Below are 16,733 nucleotides of genomic sequence, written 5' to 3' on the forward strand. Positions count from 1 at the left end.
TTAAGCATACAGTGACTCCTTGTCCCATGGTTTCACAATACTTGTGACTCGAGACAGCAGTTCAGATAGCTTACAGTCGGTCAGCATTCCCCAGCGCCTGAGTTCTTGAACCCCAAAGCGGATTCCCAGCGAGATCACGGAAGCTGCTGATAGAACAAGTCAGTGAGTGAGACAGAGGTCATTACGTACTCCTCGCCTGTCCGAACTGTGCCCTGTTTCCTACTAAGTCTGAGATGGAGGCTTTGGAGGAGTAACAGTAGCGGAAGTGAGCTGGGTATACAAGTCTGAAAGACATTCTCTCTAGAAATACAAATATATAACGAAGAGAGAAGATAGTTACTAGCAAGGCTGCTTCACTGACACAGTCTAACTTGGATCTGATTGTTCTCCTGTTCCAGAGGAGTGAGTACTTTCAACAGGACGTCTACGTGCTAAGAGGTAGTATGGCAATGAGTTTCAGTGCAAGACTGAATCAAGCTTTCTGTATTTTGGAAAACAACTTGGGTGTTGTTCATGGAAACTAGATACTCTTTACTAGTTTATTGAATTAAAAAAATTGAAGATCCCGCATTTTTAAAAGGCCTTTTTACATAAAGTAGAATTTCTAATTGACAGATCTGGAAATCAGTCTGAACTGGACAAACTATGGATTCAACACGCAGATGAGATTTCCTCATACCATTAGCTCGACACGGATTTGAGACCCACCCTCAAAAGAATCCTATAAAAAATTGCTTCAAAGCCCCTTCGAAATCGCAATAGTGCAGCAAGACCACAAGTAAACAACGGCCTGTTGACCTGTTATTTCAAATATAGACTGAAAAGCCAACAGGCATATTTTTGTGCAATTTTTTAAAACATTGTAAGTTGAAATATCAAATCTGCACAGCGCTGTCCCTTCACAGAAGGCAAGAAACTGCCAGCACATCATGTCGGAGGCCGTCCTCGGTGCTGTAGGCTGTGAAAGTGGGCCTCCTTCAGGGTCTGGTTGATGTGGAAGTAAGGGCCTTGGCACAGTGCAGACTGCTCGGGAACAGGCTGAGGGGTGTTAGGGCCGGACCCGGCAGCCATGTGGTTCAAGCCGCTCTCCGGCCCGCTCGCCCTGTCCGGGCTGTTGATGCTGCTGCTGCTGCTGCTGCTGCTCCCACCGCTGTCGCTGCTTGAAGACTGGAAGGAAAAAGAAACAGGATGGAGATTAGGCTGTTTGGTTTCTTAAGAACTTTACTGTGGTGTCATTTACAATACCCCATGTAAGAGCATCCTTCCTGTTTGGTTTGAGGAGCAGCAGCACCAAAAGCAGTAGGCTTTGCAGCTAGACAAAGTGCGCACACCTCACTGCATCCTCGTGACTGCCTCCTGAGGCTGAGTGGGATTAGCATCCCCGTCACATCCCCGGAAGCGGCAGGGTCTGGGCTCAGGCCTTCTGACTGCAAAGCTCTTCAACTACATCCTAATTCCTTTCACATCTTCTCTACCTGCTTTCATCATTCATTCTCATAATTTCCCAGTAATCAAAGGAGGAAGTTCTCCGCCTCCAAGGGAAAAGTAACAATCACGGGGACAGGGCTTAAGTGTCATTAACACAACATGGCTTCTAGCCACAAGTTTTAAAAACATCTGGGACAATTTCCTGGTTCACATCTCAGGGACACAAAATGGTATTCTCTGAATGCAAGAACACCTATCTTGAGAAAGAACAACGTACTTCTTCTAAAGTTACAACGGCAATTCTGCGGTTTGATGTGTGTGCCCGTGTGTACACAGGTGTGCCTTATTTCTTTTTTTTAATATAACAACTATGATTTGGTGTCTTAGTTGTCTTGAAGAAGCTACTCAGAGATCCCTAAAAACTAAGGTTCTTAAAAGGTAACGCAATGGTAAGAATACATTTCAGAATGATGGCTTATTTTACAATTTAAGTATTGCATTTCAAATAAATGACTGACAGTGCCCTTCCTCCATTCACAACTCAGCCCAGTACTGTACTGGAAAGCATCAATGCATGAGAAAGACAGGATTCTAGTAATTAATGATCTGGTACGTCCTTTTCTTAACTTCGCCCTTTGAGCTATCTGATCCGTGCTCCTTATACAAAGACGTCCGTTTTGGAAAGTCTGCACACAACTCTGTAACGTCTACACATAAGAAAGACGGGAAAACTGGCCATAGTATTCAAATGGAGGGATTAAGTTGCTTCTTGGTTTCCTACCCTTTACTATAACAGTCTTACAATGTGGTTATTACGTATCTTTACTATAAAAATAAATGTATAAATAATGTTTCCAGATACATACTTTAAAAGTGATTTTTAAAAATACTAGTTTATCCATCTTTTGAGCAAAAGTTGCACCTAACAATATGTACACAAACATGTCTGAACCAGGAGAGAAAGCAAGGTCCCTGAAGGGTATCTGTTCTTAGTAAGACTTAGAGGAGCATCTTCATGGCCCCTAAGTCATCTGGAGTTGCTTCACAGCTTACACATCCCATTGCCCACATGTGGTAAAAGACCACCTGTATGTCTTTCCACAAAAAAACCACGAACAGGAAGAGCATTATGACGGGCTGAATGGAGTCAGATGGCAGGATTAGCAGCAGCAATTAAAGACCAGGGCGCCTGGGTGGCTCAGTGGGCTAAGTGACTGCCTTTGGCCCAGGTCATGATCTCAGGGTCCTGGAATGGATCCTGCTCAGCGGGGAGTCTGCTTCTGCTTCTCCCTACCCCTCCCAGTGCACGCTTTCTCTCTCAAATAAATAGAAAATCTTTTTAAAAAAAGGTACTTAAAGACTTTCAAAGTCAAATACAATTCAAAACCAAAAATTGTAAAAGCTTCTCCTGGGTGCCTGGGTGGCCCAGTTGGTTGAGCGACTGGCTTCAGCTCAGGTCATCATCCTGGAATCTCTGGATCGACACCCTACATCGGGCACCCTGCTCAGCAGGGGGTCTGCTTGTCCCTCTGACCTTCCCCCTCTCATACTTACTCTCATTCTCTCCTTCAAATAAATAAATAAAATCTTTTTTTTTTTTAAAAAGGAAAGAAATATTTAAAAAAAAAAAAAACTTCTCCTAACCTAGAGGGGAGCAGCCCCTGTGTGTGGAGCTCTTGCACCTGGTAAAGTCGTGAACAGTTAACACGTCAGCTACTACACTAAGTAAGAAACCCACCGCGCAGAACACTCTGTTTCCTCTTAGTCTGTTTTCTTTACTGTTTTTCGTTACAGGTACTGTCTGAAAATTAAGGCAAGAACCAGAATCAGTTTCTAGTAAGTCAAGTTTCCATCTCAAAATTTACTTCACACTATAATAGCAAAGGTGACTCTATTCTGAGAAAAGGTAAAAGTTCTTTAAAATAAACAGGTTAGAAAAAATTTCTCTACAATACCGCAAAAAGTGAAAAGACATACCTGTGATTTCTAGTCCGTTTTAAAAACCTCGCGTAAAAACATGGTTTATACCAACTTTAAAAGACAGGTACACAAATGTTTAACGTGGCTTTGTTTGTAACAGTGAAAAAGTGAGAATCACCTCCATGTCCAGCAACAGAGAAACTGGTTATAACACATGTATATAAAATATATCCCATGAATTATAGTTGTCAACAATGAAACTCTACTCAGCTATTAACAATACCAGAGATGTATATATATACCAGGAAAGAAGTCTCCAACATTTTTTTACAGGTTGCAAAACTGTACGTACAGAATGCCAACTGGCTTTTTAAATGTTTTTCTTTAGTATAGACATCTACGTATACCAAAAACAGCTTAGAAGGATATATATGCGAGAATATTTAGAATTTGGACCTTCTATTTTTTACAGTATTTTTATTTTCTACAGCTTCTACAAAAAAAAGATTTCTGTGGGAAGCAAATTGGTCACAAGTAAGAGAACTAAATGTTGCTACAAAGCAGATCGGATCTTTAGGTACTTCTAACTTCAAGATGGAGACTTAAAAAGTACACTGATGTCAGTAAGATTTGCAGAAGGCTGTTTTTTTCCTTCTTTAAGAACCTCTAAAACTGCTTCAGTTGTATTCACTTGCATTGAGCGGGCTGATGCTATTTTTAAACTAAGAGAAGAGGGACTATCTGAACCCAAGAATCAGGGTTAATGGCCTTTACGTGTTATTTTAACCTTTACAAAACGTTACCTACGCACTATTGCCATCAAAGGTAAAAGCAAAACATCTCTGTAAAAGACGCTTTGGTTCCTATTTTCTGCCACTTGTGACCAGTCTTCTCACTAGGAGGGAAGCTTTTAGGAGTATCTCACTCTCTAGGGATGAACCAGGGGTTTTGAAACTGAAGGAAAACCCATTAGCAGCCAGCATAGGAAAAGAAAACAGAGCAAAACATGAAAAGGGTAACCATTCAGTGAAACTTGTTTTATTGCTTACGAATATATTTAGTGTGTGCTGGGTCACAAAATAAAACACTCCTGTGGGAGAGGGTCAAAAAAGTTGGGAAGTTATTGTCCGTTGAGACCCTGTCGGTCAGGCCTACTTTATGGGACAAGAGAAAGACCATTATTTCCTCCTAACCCTAAAAAGTAAAGTCTCTGTCCACGTTTTAAGATCTGCACAGAAGTCGATCAGTTTGTTATAAAACAAAAAAACTTGAGATGAAAAGAGAAACTGTATTTTCCTCACTTAGTGGATCTTTCCAGTACCACATTGCTTGGGAGGGGGCACCCTTTACAGTACATGGTTTTAAAAATGACAGCTGCTGAACTGGGACAGAAATATTTACCTCGTTACTAATACCGTTCTTAAGAATTCTTTGATCAGACTTGGGGACTAAGAAAGAGTTGTCGAACTCTCCCCTGCACCTCAGGGAGACCACTCAGCAGACCACGCATCCCGGCGGGCAGTTAGAAAGCTCCTTCTCTTTCCTCCGGACTTTCAGTTTAGGCTTCCTGCTGACATCTGACCCAGGTATTTTCAAGACAGACTGACATCACAAATCGAAAGAGAGTAAGGTCACACTCTGTGAAATAAAAACCCCTTGGCCATCCACGTGTACAAGCACAATAAAGTTAAACTTATGCCAATTCCAACCAACAGGGTCTCTCTAAATACACCAAGGCAACTGCTAGCCCGCGGAGATCTGCGTGCACAGCGAGGTCTCTAGGTTAGCCTGCGCACTCGTGAACTCTACCAGTGCGTCCCTGTAAGTGCGGAAGCCAGGGCAGGCGGAGAAGAGAACGATCATGACTCAACCTATTCCGGAATCACCCGTGCGCTGTTTTAAAACGTGCACCTGCCAGGGCCCCACGTGGCTCCGGAAAACCCGGCTCGAGCATGCACAGACTGTTCTGATGGCCACGCACTGTCCACACAAATGTCCCCGTGCCTGCTGTGTACAAGATGGCATTTTCACTAGGACGGCCTAATCACTCAACAGGAATGTGCTGGGCTTAACCAAGATTATGGTGGCAGCCCAGCCATGGAGAACAATCCTCCAGTCACCGCTACTGCAGTGACGGCAATCTAGCAACAGGCGCTGAGAGAACCAGGAGAGCCTCCGGAAAATGCAAAGTATCTGAACCAGGCCTAGAAGAATGGGGAAGCGTTTCAGCAAGCAGGCCATGGCAAACCGAAAGCAGAGCAGGAGCAAAATCAGAAGGAAGGAGTGTTTGGGAGGTAAAGCTAACAGTGTGCTGTGGCGGGTTACCCAGGCACAGTCCGACAAAATATCCAGGAGGGGTTACGGCTCGACGATCAAGCACCCTGAAGTCAGCACCTAAGACCTGCTTGGAGCTCTACGCAGAAGGGGGGGCTCCATGCATCAAGCAGGAAAGCAGGCCCGCGGCAGGACCGCAGCACTGCAAATCAAAGGGGATGGGTCACAGCCCAAGGGGAGACGGGAGCAAGGAAATGAAGGAGAGGGATGCGTGGGTGGCTCAGTTGGTTAAGCAGCTGCCTTCGGCTCAGGTCATGATCCCAGCATCCTGGGATCAAGTCCCACATTGGGCTCCTTGCCGCGCAGGGAGTCTGCTTCTCTCTCTGCCACTCTGTCTGCCTGTGCTCACTCTCTCTCTCTCTCTCTCTGACAAATAAATAAATAAAATTAAAAAAAAAAAAAAAGGAAATGAAGGAGACAGGTGAGCTGGCAAGGACTGGGTGCTCAGTGCATGTCTGCTGAATGGGGAGAGCACCGGCGAGCCTTGAGAACGGTTCAGGGGCTTTGGGAAGGAAACGGGATCAAGAGAGGGAAGAAGGGGAGGCAGGTGGGACACCAGCCAGCCGGGCTGAAGGTACGGGCCAGCTGCTGGGAAAGTGGGGGAGAGCCTGCGGACGGGCTGGGGGGTGACAGGGCGACCCCCGAGGAAGGGACAGATACCTCCGTGGGCTCGTGTCCGGGGACACCATGCTGGAGAGACTGTAAGAGAAGGGAGGCGTGTGAGGGGGGCTTTCAGGGGCCTCCGCAAGGAGGCAGAGTAGACAAAGAAAGGCGGAGGGCCTCTTCCCTCGGCAGAGAGGAAGAGACGTGTTGCACCAGTTCTGATGCAGAGGACAGGAACAGTGAAGAGCTCATATTCTCAGCCCACAGGGCTCGAATTAGATAGCAGAGGTCCAGGACTCTCAGCCTACAACGGGTTCCATTTTCCCAAGGGGTGAATCAGTTTAAGAGGCAAGCCGCGTATACCCAAAACAACTCTAAAGACGATTCCGCTGATAATCTTTAGAAAGCCCTCCAGGCAGAAATATTAATTACTGAGTCTCTCTGCTTCATCAAAGGAGAGCCAGAATATATGTGTCTATTCATTACCTAGAGCTGGATGCTTTTTCTTCGTAATTAGAAAAGCAGACTGGCAGTGTGTTTGATTTTCTCTCAAACCCCAGCTTCCCGTCCCTTCCAGCTCCCTATTCACCGGTGCTTTTGCGTTTAAGTGAGCCTCAGAGGACCGAAGAACTCCGGCTCACCGCATGCCCTTCCTGGGGTCACGATCAAGTGCCGTGTAAGTCTGTGGCAGAGGCTGGAATAGGTGCAAGAGATGACCCTAGCCAAGCCTGTCAGAGCATCCACCGGAAAATTATGTGCTTCCGAAGCGCCAACAATTTCAGAGAGCGGCAGGTCTGCTATCATCAGGGAGGCTGTAAGATTCCAAATGAGCTCAGTGGGCTACTGAAAACCACGTCTGACTGCAAGGAATGACAACGCAGGCGGTCACTCTTCTGTGTCCCTGAGGGAGTCCTATCCTTCCTACGTCTCAGTATCCCTTACAGGCTGCACAACGTTTTAAGGTCCTTCCTAACTAAAATGTCCTATAATCAATCACTTCACTGTTTAAAACCGACAGGCCAAAAAATTATCCCGACCTGTAGAAAAACACGTACACGTGGGTATATACACTCATTTCTTTACAAACCAACCACCTGGTGCAGCTCTCGATGCTGTGGGCTGAAGCGACGTATTACTGACACTGTGAGGACACGCACCACGAGCACGGTGTCTTTAAACATATGGGAAAACCAGACTCATTTTGGAAAGGCCCGTTTCTTCACTCTGAATGGACCATTTTAGAAGGTAATTTCAGAGTTTCTTTGCTACAGGGTTTTTGTTTTATTTTATTTTTTTAATTTTATTTATTTGACAGAGATCACAAGTAGGCAGAGAGAGAGAGAAGCAGGCTCCCCGCTGAGCAGAGAGCCCAATGCGGGACTCGATCCCAGGACCCTGAGATCATGACCTGAGCGGAAGGCAGCGGCTTAACCCACTGAGCCACCCAGGCGTCCTCTACAGAGTTTTTAAACATGACACACACCCTAATACTTTCATCACCAAAAACAGTTCTGTCTCTTAGGAGGCACCTACTACCCTACAACCGACTGAAGATAAGAATGGGCACAAACTGGGGCACAGCGGGGGTGGAGGACTCAGTCAGTTAAGTGTCTGCCTTTGGCTCAGCTCATGATCTCAGGGTCCTGGGACAGAGCCCCACGTTGGGCTCCCTGCACAGAGGGGAGTCTGCTTCTCCCTCTGCCCCTCCCCCCTGCTCTCACTCTCTCTATCTAATAAATAAAATAATTTAAAAAGAAAGAATGGGCAAAAAACTAAAAGCCTTAAGATACTTTTAAAGAAATTATACTCAATATTCTCATTGTCATCTAAATTCACGCTATTAAAAAAAAATCACCCGATATTCAGCTAATTCTTAGTAGTTAAGATAAATGGACTTAGAGAACCCTAATTGTAATGATACACGGGTTCCCTGGTTGTGACTTTCTGGTCAGGTCTCCGCAGTTGCATTAACAATACCCGTGGGATTTTAGGGTTATGACATGAAAACTTTCCCCTTCTAGCAGGGAAAGATAAAGGCAGAGGCTACTCAAGGTTAGCCACTCCTGTTTTTCCTCCACATTCTCTCACTCCTTCCTTGTTACTCTACAGTGAGCTGAAAAGTTAAAATGGTCTTGGTAGGTTAAAGATCTTTAAGAAAAACCACCTCACAAACATGTAAAAATGTTCTGCTTCTAGTTACTCAGGTAGCAGCACCTTTTCCAGGGGTGCACCTTCGTGAAAGAAGCCAGGTTTATGTGGAAACACCTAGGGTAAACTGTAGATAAAGGTATTAAAACTGAAAGCAAAAAGCATTCCTCTACTACAAATTAAGATAAAATTCAAACCAATGAGACCACCCCTAAGAGAACAAATTTAAATAACGTCAAATCTCGCTGGTTTTCACCCATCCAAATAATTGTCCGAGATCAGGGAATGTCACTGCCTTTGTACAGGACCCAGCAGGAGACACAGACTGATAAACGATTTCACTTTTTGCTCAATGAACAGAAAAATGGCCTGACCGATACATTCATCTGGCACGGTGTTACAAAAAAATTTGTTCCCGTACCAGTAAATTATATCTCAACTTTAAAATAGCATCCTAAGGCTCACAAGTCATTAAATACAAGTCACTGAAGTTAAGATTAAAGGTCTTTGTTTCCAACGCCAATTAAGAGTTTTGAAAAAAACCTTCAGACCCCAATTTCTTCACTTTTTCTAGCTAACGATCTAAAATTGCTTTCAAGCTAATACTGTATCATAACATTTACTTGGAAAAATATTTTCCAGCTAAGACGGGAGGAGGAAAATTACTCTTCTCTGTTCCCATGATGTGAGAGAAATCTAGGACTGAGCTGTCTCTGAATATATTTAGCAAAATCTCTCAGAACTTCCGTCCCGTATGCCGTGCAACAGCACATACCATGGTCCGGGAGCAAAGGGGCTCACCAGCCAAGCTCTGGGCTCACCGACTCTGCCTCCTAGTAGCGGTATCTTTCGGCAAACTACTTTACTTTTCTGTGACCCAATTTTCCCATCTGAAAAGCAGAGATAATACGCCTACAAAAATGGCAAGAAGAAAATGCACAAGTAGATTAAAAGTTTGTTTATGTAACTAATCTGGCAAGTCAGTTCACATTCTTCCCCTTCAACAGTATCTAGGGAAAGAGATATATACTATCTCCATTTTACAGATAACTGTGATTTACTTGCTACATATAATTCAAACACCTTTTCCCCCAGTACTTGACAATATTATTACATTTAGGAGAAAAACGTAACCTTGGCAATTAATTATAAAAACAACTTTAATTTAATCCTCTCAGAATTAAAGCAAACTCCTTCCAAATGAAAGCTCTTCAAGTCACAAGAAAAAGAATTCTAAAATTACTTAAGTATTTCAGGAAAGACACAAGAAACAGTTTCCCTTCAGTCGGTTAGGCTTAAGGAAACTATCTCACTGGCCCCACCTTAGAATTTAAAAATAACATTTTTGGGGCGCCTGGGTGGTTCAGTCGGTTAAGCATCTGCCTTAGGTTCAGGTCATGATCCCAGGGTCCTGGGATCGAGTCCCGGATCGGGCTCCCTGCTCAGCAGGAAGCCTGCTTCTCCCTCTGCCTGCTGCTTCCCCTGCTTGTGCTCGCTCACTCTCTCACTCTTGCTCTCTCTCTGACAAATAAAATCTTTAAAAATAAAAAATAAATAAAAACAACATCTTCATTAACGTCTGATTACCTAAATTTACAAAACGAACAATCCACTAATAATGAATCATTTTATTATTTTCCTATTCATATACAATTATCAAAAAGCAGCCAAGTGCCCCTAAACCTGATATTTTTGTGCTATAAACGTAACTATCTATTCCAATGGTGGAGATTCGATTATTCAGGGTTTAACTTTCCATTTTAAAGGTTTTCTCCTGCTTTTTGCTTCTCTAGCCTTCCCTTGGTTGACTCCGCCTCACTACTGGTTAATTCCACCCCTGGATAAGCACAGCACAAGGGGCCACACATTCAGAGCGCTGGTGACCAGTCAGTCAACAGGGCTGCACGGGATGTCCATAACCATCCACACGGGGTCTACCAGTGAGTTCAGAGATCACAACAAATAAAAAAATGCCTGCATGGCCTGTTAATTCTAACAAAGGCAAGCTAGTCCATCTTTCAGACTAATGATTACAGAGTGGTTTAGCCGCTCCATTTCTTTGAACAAGTAAGAACAAGACACATGAACCAAAACATTGAAAAACAATACATGGTTTGCTTCTGTGAAATCAATGCTACAGGTTTTAGACAAGCAGTAAAGACCATTTTCTATAAACAGCAATTAAAACAAAACTACTAAGAGTCTTACTGAAAATACGAGATCAGAAGTGTTTCCTTGTTTTAAAATGACAATTTAGAATCCTGTTCTCAGGCATCACAACCGTCAACAGCACAAATGATCAACACAAAAGAGACCGACAGTACCTCTGAATGAATGTAAACACCACCTGGCAGGATTTGCACAGAGACACAAGTAAAGGCACACTGATGCGGTGAAAGTAATCCCTGCACACTCTTTTCGCAGACGAATAACCCAAAAGAATAATGGAAACTCAATTGCTGTCACAGTTTTATCACTGGATACTCAGGGAAGCCTCTAATCTCTGCTTTCCTTTCATCCTCCAATTGTCCCATTAAACAAAAGCTCAACTGCTTTTCTGTTAATCATTTTTCAAAACGTAAGAAAAAGAAAGCATGAGAGCAGACTTTTAAAAGGGGGACAGGAGTTACAGGAACTCAAGTCTCCACACAGAAGGAGCTAATCTGCACTTGTTCATTTACTGCCCCCGAATGTGTACGACCCACACATTAACGGATTTCTTCCCCCCCGGTAAAGACTGGACGTAGGTCAAATCCTATTTTCGAGAACTAATTAAAGTACGAATTATTTTGTTTGTGCAACAACTATGATACACAGAGTTCTATGATGCACAGAGGTCTGCTCTAAGTTACGAGACTTGGGCTTGGGGATCTCCGCCAGTGAGGAGCTTCTCAGTCATGGTGACGACTTGTTAAGGGTCACAATTTTGCGGTAACAGAGACATCATTTGAATGTTAGCCTCCTTGCCCCCGGAAGGGCAGCCCTTGGGGTGCACGAGCAACTTTGCCACCGGGCTACACTGAAGCTCTCTTTTCAGGAAACCAGAACTTCAGGAGCTCTTTCCCTCTCTTCCCACTCACTCCCCTCCACCCTGCCTCCCACAGGAGCTCTTTTAGAACAACATGATAAGAAAGAAGAAAAAAAAAGCAGTAACACTTAAAAATAGGATTATGTGTGCACAGACGTTACCTACTCTGAATGTTTACAGTTTCTCATACAGACACGTGCATGACAGCAACAAAATATACTTAAGGATAATTAAGGGCTCCTAAATTACTAGAAAATAATTGGTTCCTGAAATTCAACTAGACAGCTCAAAGATGAGTTTTCAAAGGTCCGTGGAACTTCTAACAAGTTCTGGGCTGTGTGTGTGTGCTACTATGCGCAGACGTACGCCACCTTGCTGGGGAGAAGGTGCACAGCTTCCTCAAAGGGGCCATGACTCAAACAAAGTTGAAACCACGGCAATCAAGTAAGATGACTTTTATTTATATGAAGAATAATTTTAATTACAAGAAGAAACTGGGTTATTTAGCTCAAGTCAATGAAAACAGCAGAAACTCTGACCACACTTCCTACCTCTGTGTCCCAGGAATCATGAAAGACGGGATTTCTACTACTCCTTTTGGTCTGGGGGGGAAGATGATGGTCTTCTTCGTTGCCATTCCTTCTCCTTTTCCTGAAATTAAATCACAGGGAGGGAAAAAAGAAAAATCCAACGACTGATCTTTTAGACACTTAAAATTGTAAATCATGACAACAAATTGCCCTCTTATCTGAGAAAACAGAATTCATCATACGCACTATCCCAATAGGTAAAAAGTTAGAAGTACACCATCGCTGGGCACGAAGAACGAAAATATGAAACAGCAGCAGTAGGGGCGAGCTTAAATGAGTGCAAGTGATTTCTAAAAAGAAGCCTGGCAACTTTAAATGCCTACTGGGAACAAGTAGGTGCAGGGTGATGCTCATGACTAAGCTTCCAAATCCCACCTAATTAAGGTTATCTTCCCTCTGTGTTTCCTGAAATCACCATTTCAGGTTACCTCATCTTACTCCCTTCCATAGGACAGTAGGTAAGTCAGGAGTGGCTGTCTCTGCCCACGTACCCCTAAAATCCTCACGAAAATGGTGCTACACAGGGATAGCATCAGAGATTCGTGCGGTCTCCGATCTGCAGTTTTCTTTCATCCCTGATTCCCCCCAGTTATTACATGCAACCAAATCAGAGCCCCTAAAGCGTCAGATCACTCTTCCCAGCCGTCACTGGAAAGGCTGCTCTGGCACACGGTTAACTCCATTACTCTCTCCGCACCACCTCGTACTGTATGTTACGTCACCAAATTATTAGAGTTTGCAGCGCAAGCTGCTCCAAATTTTCAGGTTTAAGGAAAATCCACACATTTACCTCAATGTTCTCAGATGTGCAACAGACAAAATGTGTATGTATTCGGTGAAAGAATTAAGTGCTCCTGGAAGGACGTCTACGCCCCCGTTTAGAAGACAGAACACAGAAATAAATTAGAGGAGGTATCATTTGAAGGCAAACTGCCCGGAACTGTGCTCTCCAGTATGGCGGCCACTGGCCACATGAGGTTACTTACATTTAATTTAATATACAGTTCCTTAGTCACACTAGCTACATTTTCAGTGTTCAAAGGCCACAGGTAGTTAGGGGCAACTACAGTGGACAGCACAGACACAGGGCATTCCCATCACTACAGAAAGTGCCACTGGACAGCACTGGCAAGAGGCCAATTTATACAAAGCAGCATAATCTATTACAATGAAAACGCTTAAAGATTCAAATTTCTATAGCTAGAGGAAAGACAGCTCTTGGGCAGGTATTGAATTTGAGCAAAGTATTTATTTGAGCACTGAGTATCTTCTATACAGTCGTACACTTTCTATGCCAGGAGTGTGGCACGGTAGGGCAGGCCCATAATCCCAAGGTTTTGAGTTGAAGTCTTGATACTGGAGAACATCTAAGTTATCACCCTGAGCTCAAAGCCCTATATTCGGCGACACTCCTGTACTCTGAGTACATCTACTAATGTGCAGATCCAGCTTAGGCTTGGAACAAGAAACTGTGAGTGGGCGGTTCCGATCAAGCATCAACCAACCTGCAAAGGGCTCTGGTGATCTCATTCTAAGACTCAGTTGTTTCTAAGATCATCATTTCTGCTCCCTAACCCTTCTCTCAGGTCACTAGATCTTAACCGCACATTACTCTTGAGTATGTGCGGGTTAAAAACTAGGTGAAAAGCAGGTTTGATACTCATTTAAATGGCTGTGCTACTACCACAGATTTGAACCAAATAATTACTATTTCCACCCTAATATGACCGAGAATTTGTTTGGAAAAGAGATGCAGCTCACAGAACACGATCCGACAGAATGTCACATGCCACCCCAGGGAAACTCACCAAAGGCTGGTCCCCAAACTCTTCTCTTATCAATATGCCAGCCACTGACTGTGCTCTGGGCAGCTGAGCCACTCTAACCAATTATGAGCCTGACCCCAACTGCCCAATTTCCTCATTTATAACCCATGGCATATCTTTGCAGTGACAAGACAATGAACGTCAAGGAGGCTGTCGGACAAAAAGGATGTGAGCACAGAGAGGATGGGCTGGTTCTGCGGATTTCAACTATACTCTGGGAAAAGTCCCATGAAATATCCCTGCCTCATAAGCAGCAGCTTTTTCCCGATATCCCAATCACCCCTGTAGGAGGCCCTCTCCGTTAGATGGTATGGACTAAGAATGAGCCTTCCTGTTCTTCTTTCTCCTTTTTCTAAGCTCTTTGTAGATTCCACCCTTGAAACATTCCTCTTTCAACAATATTGTTAATGATTGCCAAGATTACAGTTTCATGTTCAACCGTATCCACAAAGTCAGATTATAGCCTTCCACATTAATGCCACAGACCAGGTTATAATTTTAGCCGCCACCATATAATTGATTATGTTCTCCCCAGGCATCTAGTTACAGATTGTTGTTTAGCATCTGTTACTTTTAAGGATGGCCGATTACATCACCACTCATTTCATTTCTTTCCAGTCTTCTAGTCATCTAGACACTGAGCATAAAAGAAATCTTAAGAGTATGGAGACTAGTGTTTTTCAAACTTTTTTTTTTATATAATAACAGAACACTTTCTATCAGGAAAAAAAAAATCATTATATATATATATATATATATATATATATGAAACAAAGGACTTGTTTTGGTTAAGTAGGGGTTTCCTTGACATACATCTACCCCTCTATGGTTATCTCAGTATATTTTATAACAGTCTGAAAAATCACCATCTCAGACCAACCCCTCATCTTAAAGTTGAGGAAACAGATCCAGGAAACTGAACCAACTTGGAGATATTATGACAAAAGGAGCTGGCAGGGCTGGTCCACCATACTCCATGAAACATGGGGTGAAAAGCAGGTAAGAAACCCCTGTCCAAATCACGTGGGTTTTTTTTATAGCAACGAAATTACCAGTATAAACATGTTGAGGTTATTTGCGTACTAGATAAAAGGCACCTGCTACCAGTATAAGCACAGTCAGGTTTGCTTATCCACGGAGAGATGAAAGGAGTATTTCTGTAGGAAATATTTAGACCTTATCAGATAGGAAACATCACAAGAGACTATTAGAAGTATGAACTGGGTTTGGGAAGGAAAACAATGACAGTTGGATCTGGCTTACCTTGTCTAAGGAACTTGTTCCTAATTCCAATAGCAAGTCGGCCTCCAAGTTCAAATCTAGTCCACTCTTGCTTGCTATACAAGCAGGCTTTATGCCCCACTCACTATATACAGAAATCAGTAATCCAATGCAGAAGTATGGGCCAACCTAGATCTTCACTATTAGACCAAATAACCTCAGGATGCTTTCCCGTAATTAACCATCCTCCAGAGCAAGACCTTTGTGGGAAGACTGTCAATTACATTCAAAGCCAATGAAAATATGAACAAGATTCAGCATAATCTACCAAGGCAAACCTATTTTATTCACTTGAGCTTTACTGAGACTCCCGGGAAATAACGAAAGATTGGTGAACCTGGAAAGACTCCAGTAAACCAGCTGAACTCTCTAAGTGTTTCCTCATCAGAAAAGGGATAGTGTTGGACTTGGCGATCTATAGGTTTTCACTTCAAATTCCACCATGAGGGATTTTTCTAATTTGAAGTAAAGTTGCTCCTCTTCATTTGGGGTACCCAATCCCAACTTTCTCCTCCCCATCCCCTTACAGGAGGAAATGAGAAAAGCAAGCAAGCAGGCAGCTTGATCCGACTCTATTCTGCACACGGCAAGCAAGAACAGCACCCCTAGGTGAAGACCTGGGTCCTGGGGCCACGCTTTGTGGAAAGTAGAGCATCGCGATACAAGCCCTACCTCCCGCCTTCGGAGTCAAACGGCTCCGTATCCAAACAGTTTAGAATCCTGCCTGTCAAGGCCCCAAGTCACTTTGGTCGTCCGCCCTTCTATGTTCACAACCGTCCGAGGGCACAAATTCTTCCATCTAGCCCAATCCTTCCCTGCTGCAGAGTTCAACCCAATCCTTTCTGACCTTGGGGAGACGGCAGCTCCGGCCACTGCCCCTCAAAGACGTCCTAGGGACTCCCTCTCAAAGATCAGACATTCCTCCCATCCCCCCACCCTCCTAAATTTAGGACAGGGAAGCTTTAGGGCCACTGCCTCTCTTCCGGGACCGTTCAGACTGCATTCCAAGTAGGGAAAGACGAGAGGAAAAAAAGACGGGGTGCGGGTGGGGGGAGACGTGGACCCAGCGAGTCACTCCTCCTCGCACCTCAGGGAGCAGGTACTTGCGCATCCCTCTCCCTCTTCCCCCGGGGCCGCAAAGCACCCAGAAGGAGACCCGCAGGGCCCACGCTTGCTCGGACCCCCGTTTCGCGCGCCTTTTTGGCTCCAGCCCTGCCGAGGGGTTGGGAACGAAGGGGGTCTCTGTGGTCTCACCTGGGGCGGAGGCGCTCGCTCATGGCAGCCGATGGAGGGGAGCGACGCGGCGCGGCTCCGCGAGAAGAGGGAACAGACGGTGTTGTGTTCTGGCGGCCGCCACGCCCACCCCCTCGGGCCTTGGCTCTAGCCGCGGCGCGGGTGGACGCTGCCGGCGGTGAGTACCCCTCGGTGGGACCCGTACCACCGCTACTTCCGGCGTCTGCTCCGCGCCCCCCCATGTCGCAGCCGCCGTGGTACCGCCCTCTCGCGGCTGCGCAGTGGCGCGACCCCGGCCGCGCCGACCGGTAAACCCCGCCCACGGGAAGAGGCGGGCTCGGA

The 16,733-nt window shown here is 44.6% G+C and overlaps 1 protein-coding gene across 2 annotated transcripts; it reads right to left on the reverse strand.

Annotated features, from left to right (window-relative positions):
- Positions 1-525: 525 nt before the first annotated feature.
- FAM104A (family with sequence similarity 104 member A) lies at positions 526-16,728 on the reverse strand. Of its 2 annotated transcripts, XM_045983914.1 has the most exons (4): positions 16,413-16,728; positions 12,013-12,112; positions 3,167-3,229; positions 526-1,167 (listed from the first exon to the last, which is right to left on the reverse strand). In XM_045983914.1, the coding sequence occupies exons 1-4, from the start codon at positions 16,631-16,633 to the stop codon at positions 928-930; spliced, it is 624 nt and encodes a 207-aa protein (XP_045839870.1). In that variant the 5' UTR covers positions 16,634-16,728; the 3' UTR covers positions 526-927. The 2 variants fall into 2 exon arrangements, with proteins under 2 accessions (XP_045839870.1, XP_045839871.1); XM_045983915.1 differs by lacking the exon at positions 3,167-3,229 and having other exon boundaries at positions 16,413-16,720.
- Between the last annotated feature and the right edge of the window lie 5 nt (positions 16,729-16,733).

The sequence above is a fragment of the Meles meles genome, chromosome 18, assembly GCF_922984935.1.
Source record: "Meles meles chromosome 18, mMelMel3.1 paternal haplotype, whole genome shotgun sequence".
Lineage (NCBI taxonomy): Eukaryota > Metazoa > Chordata > Mammalia > Carnivora > Mustelidae > Meles > Meles meles.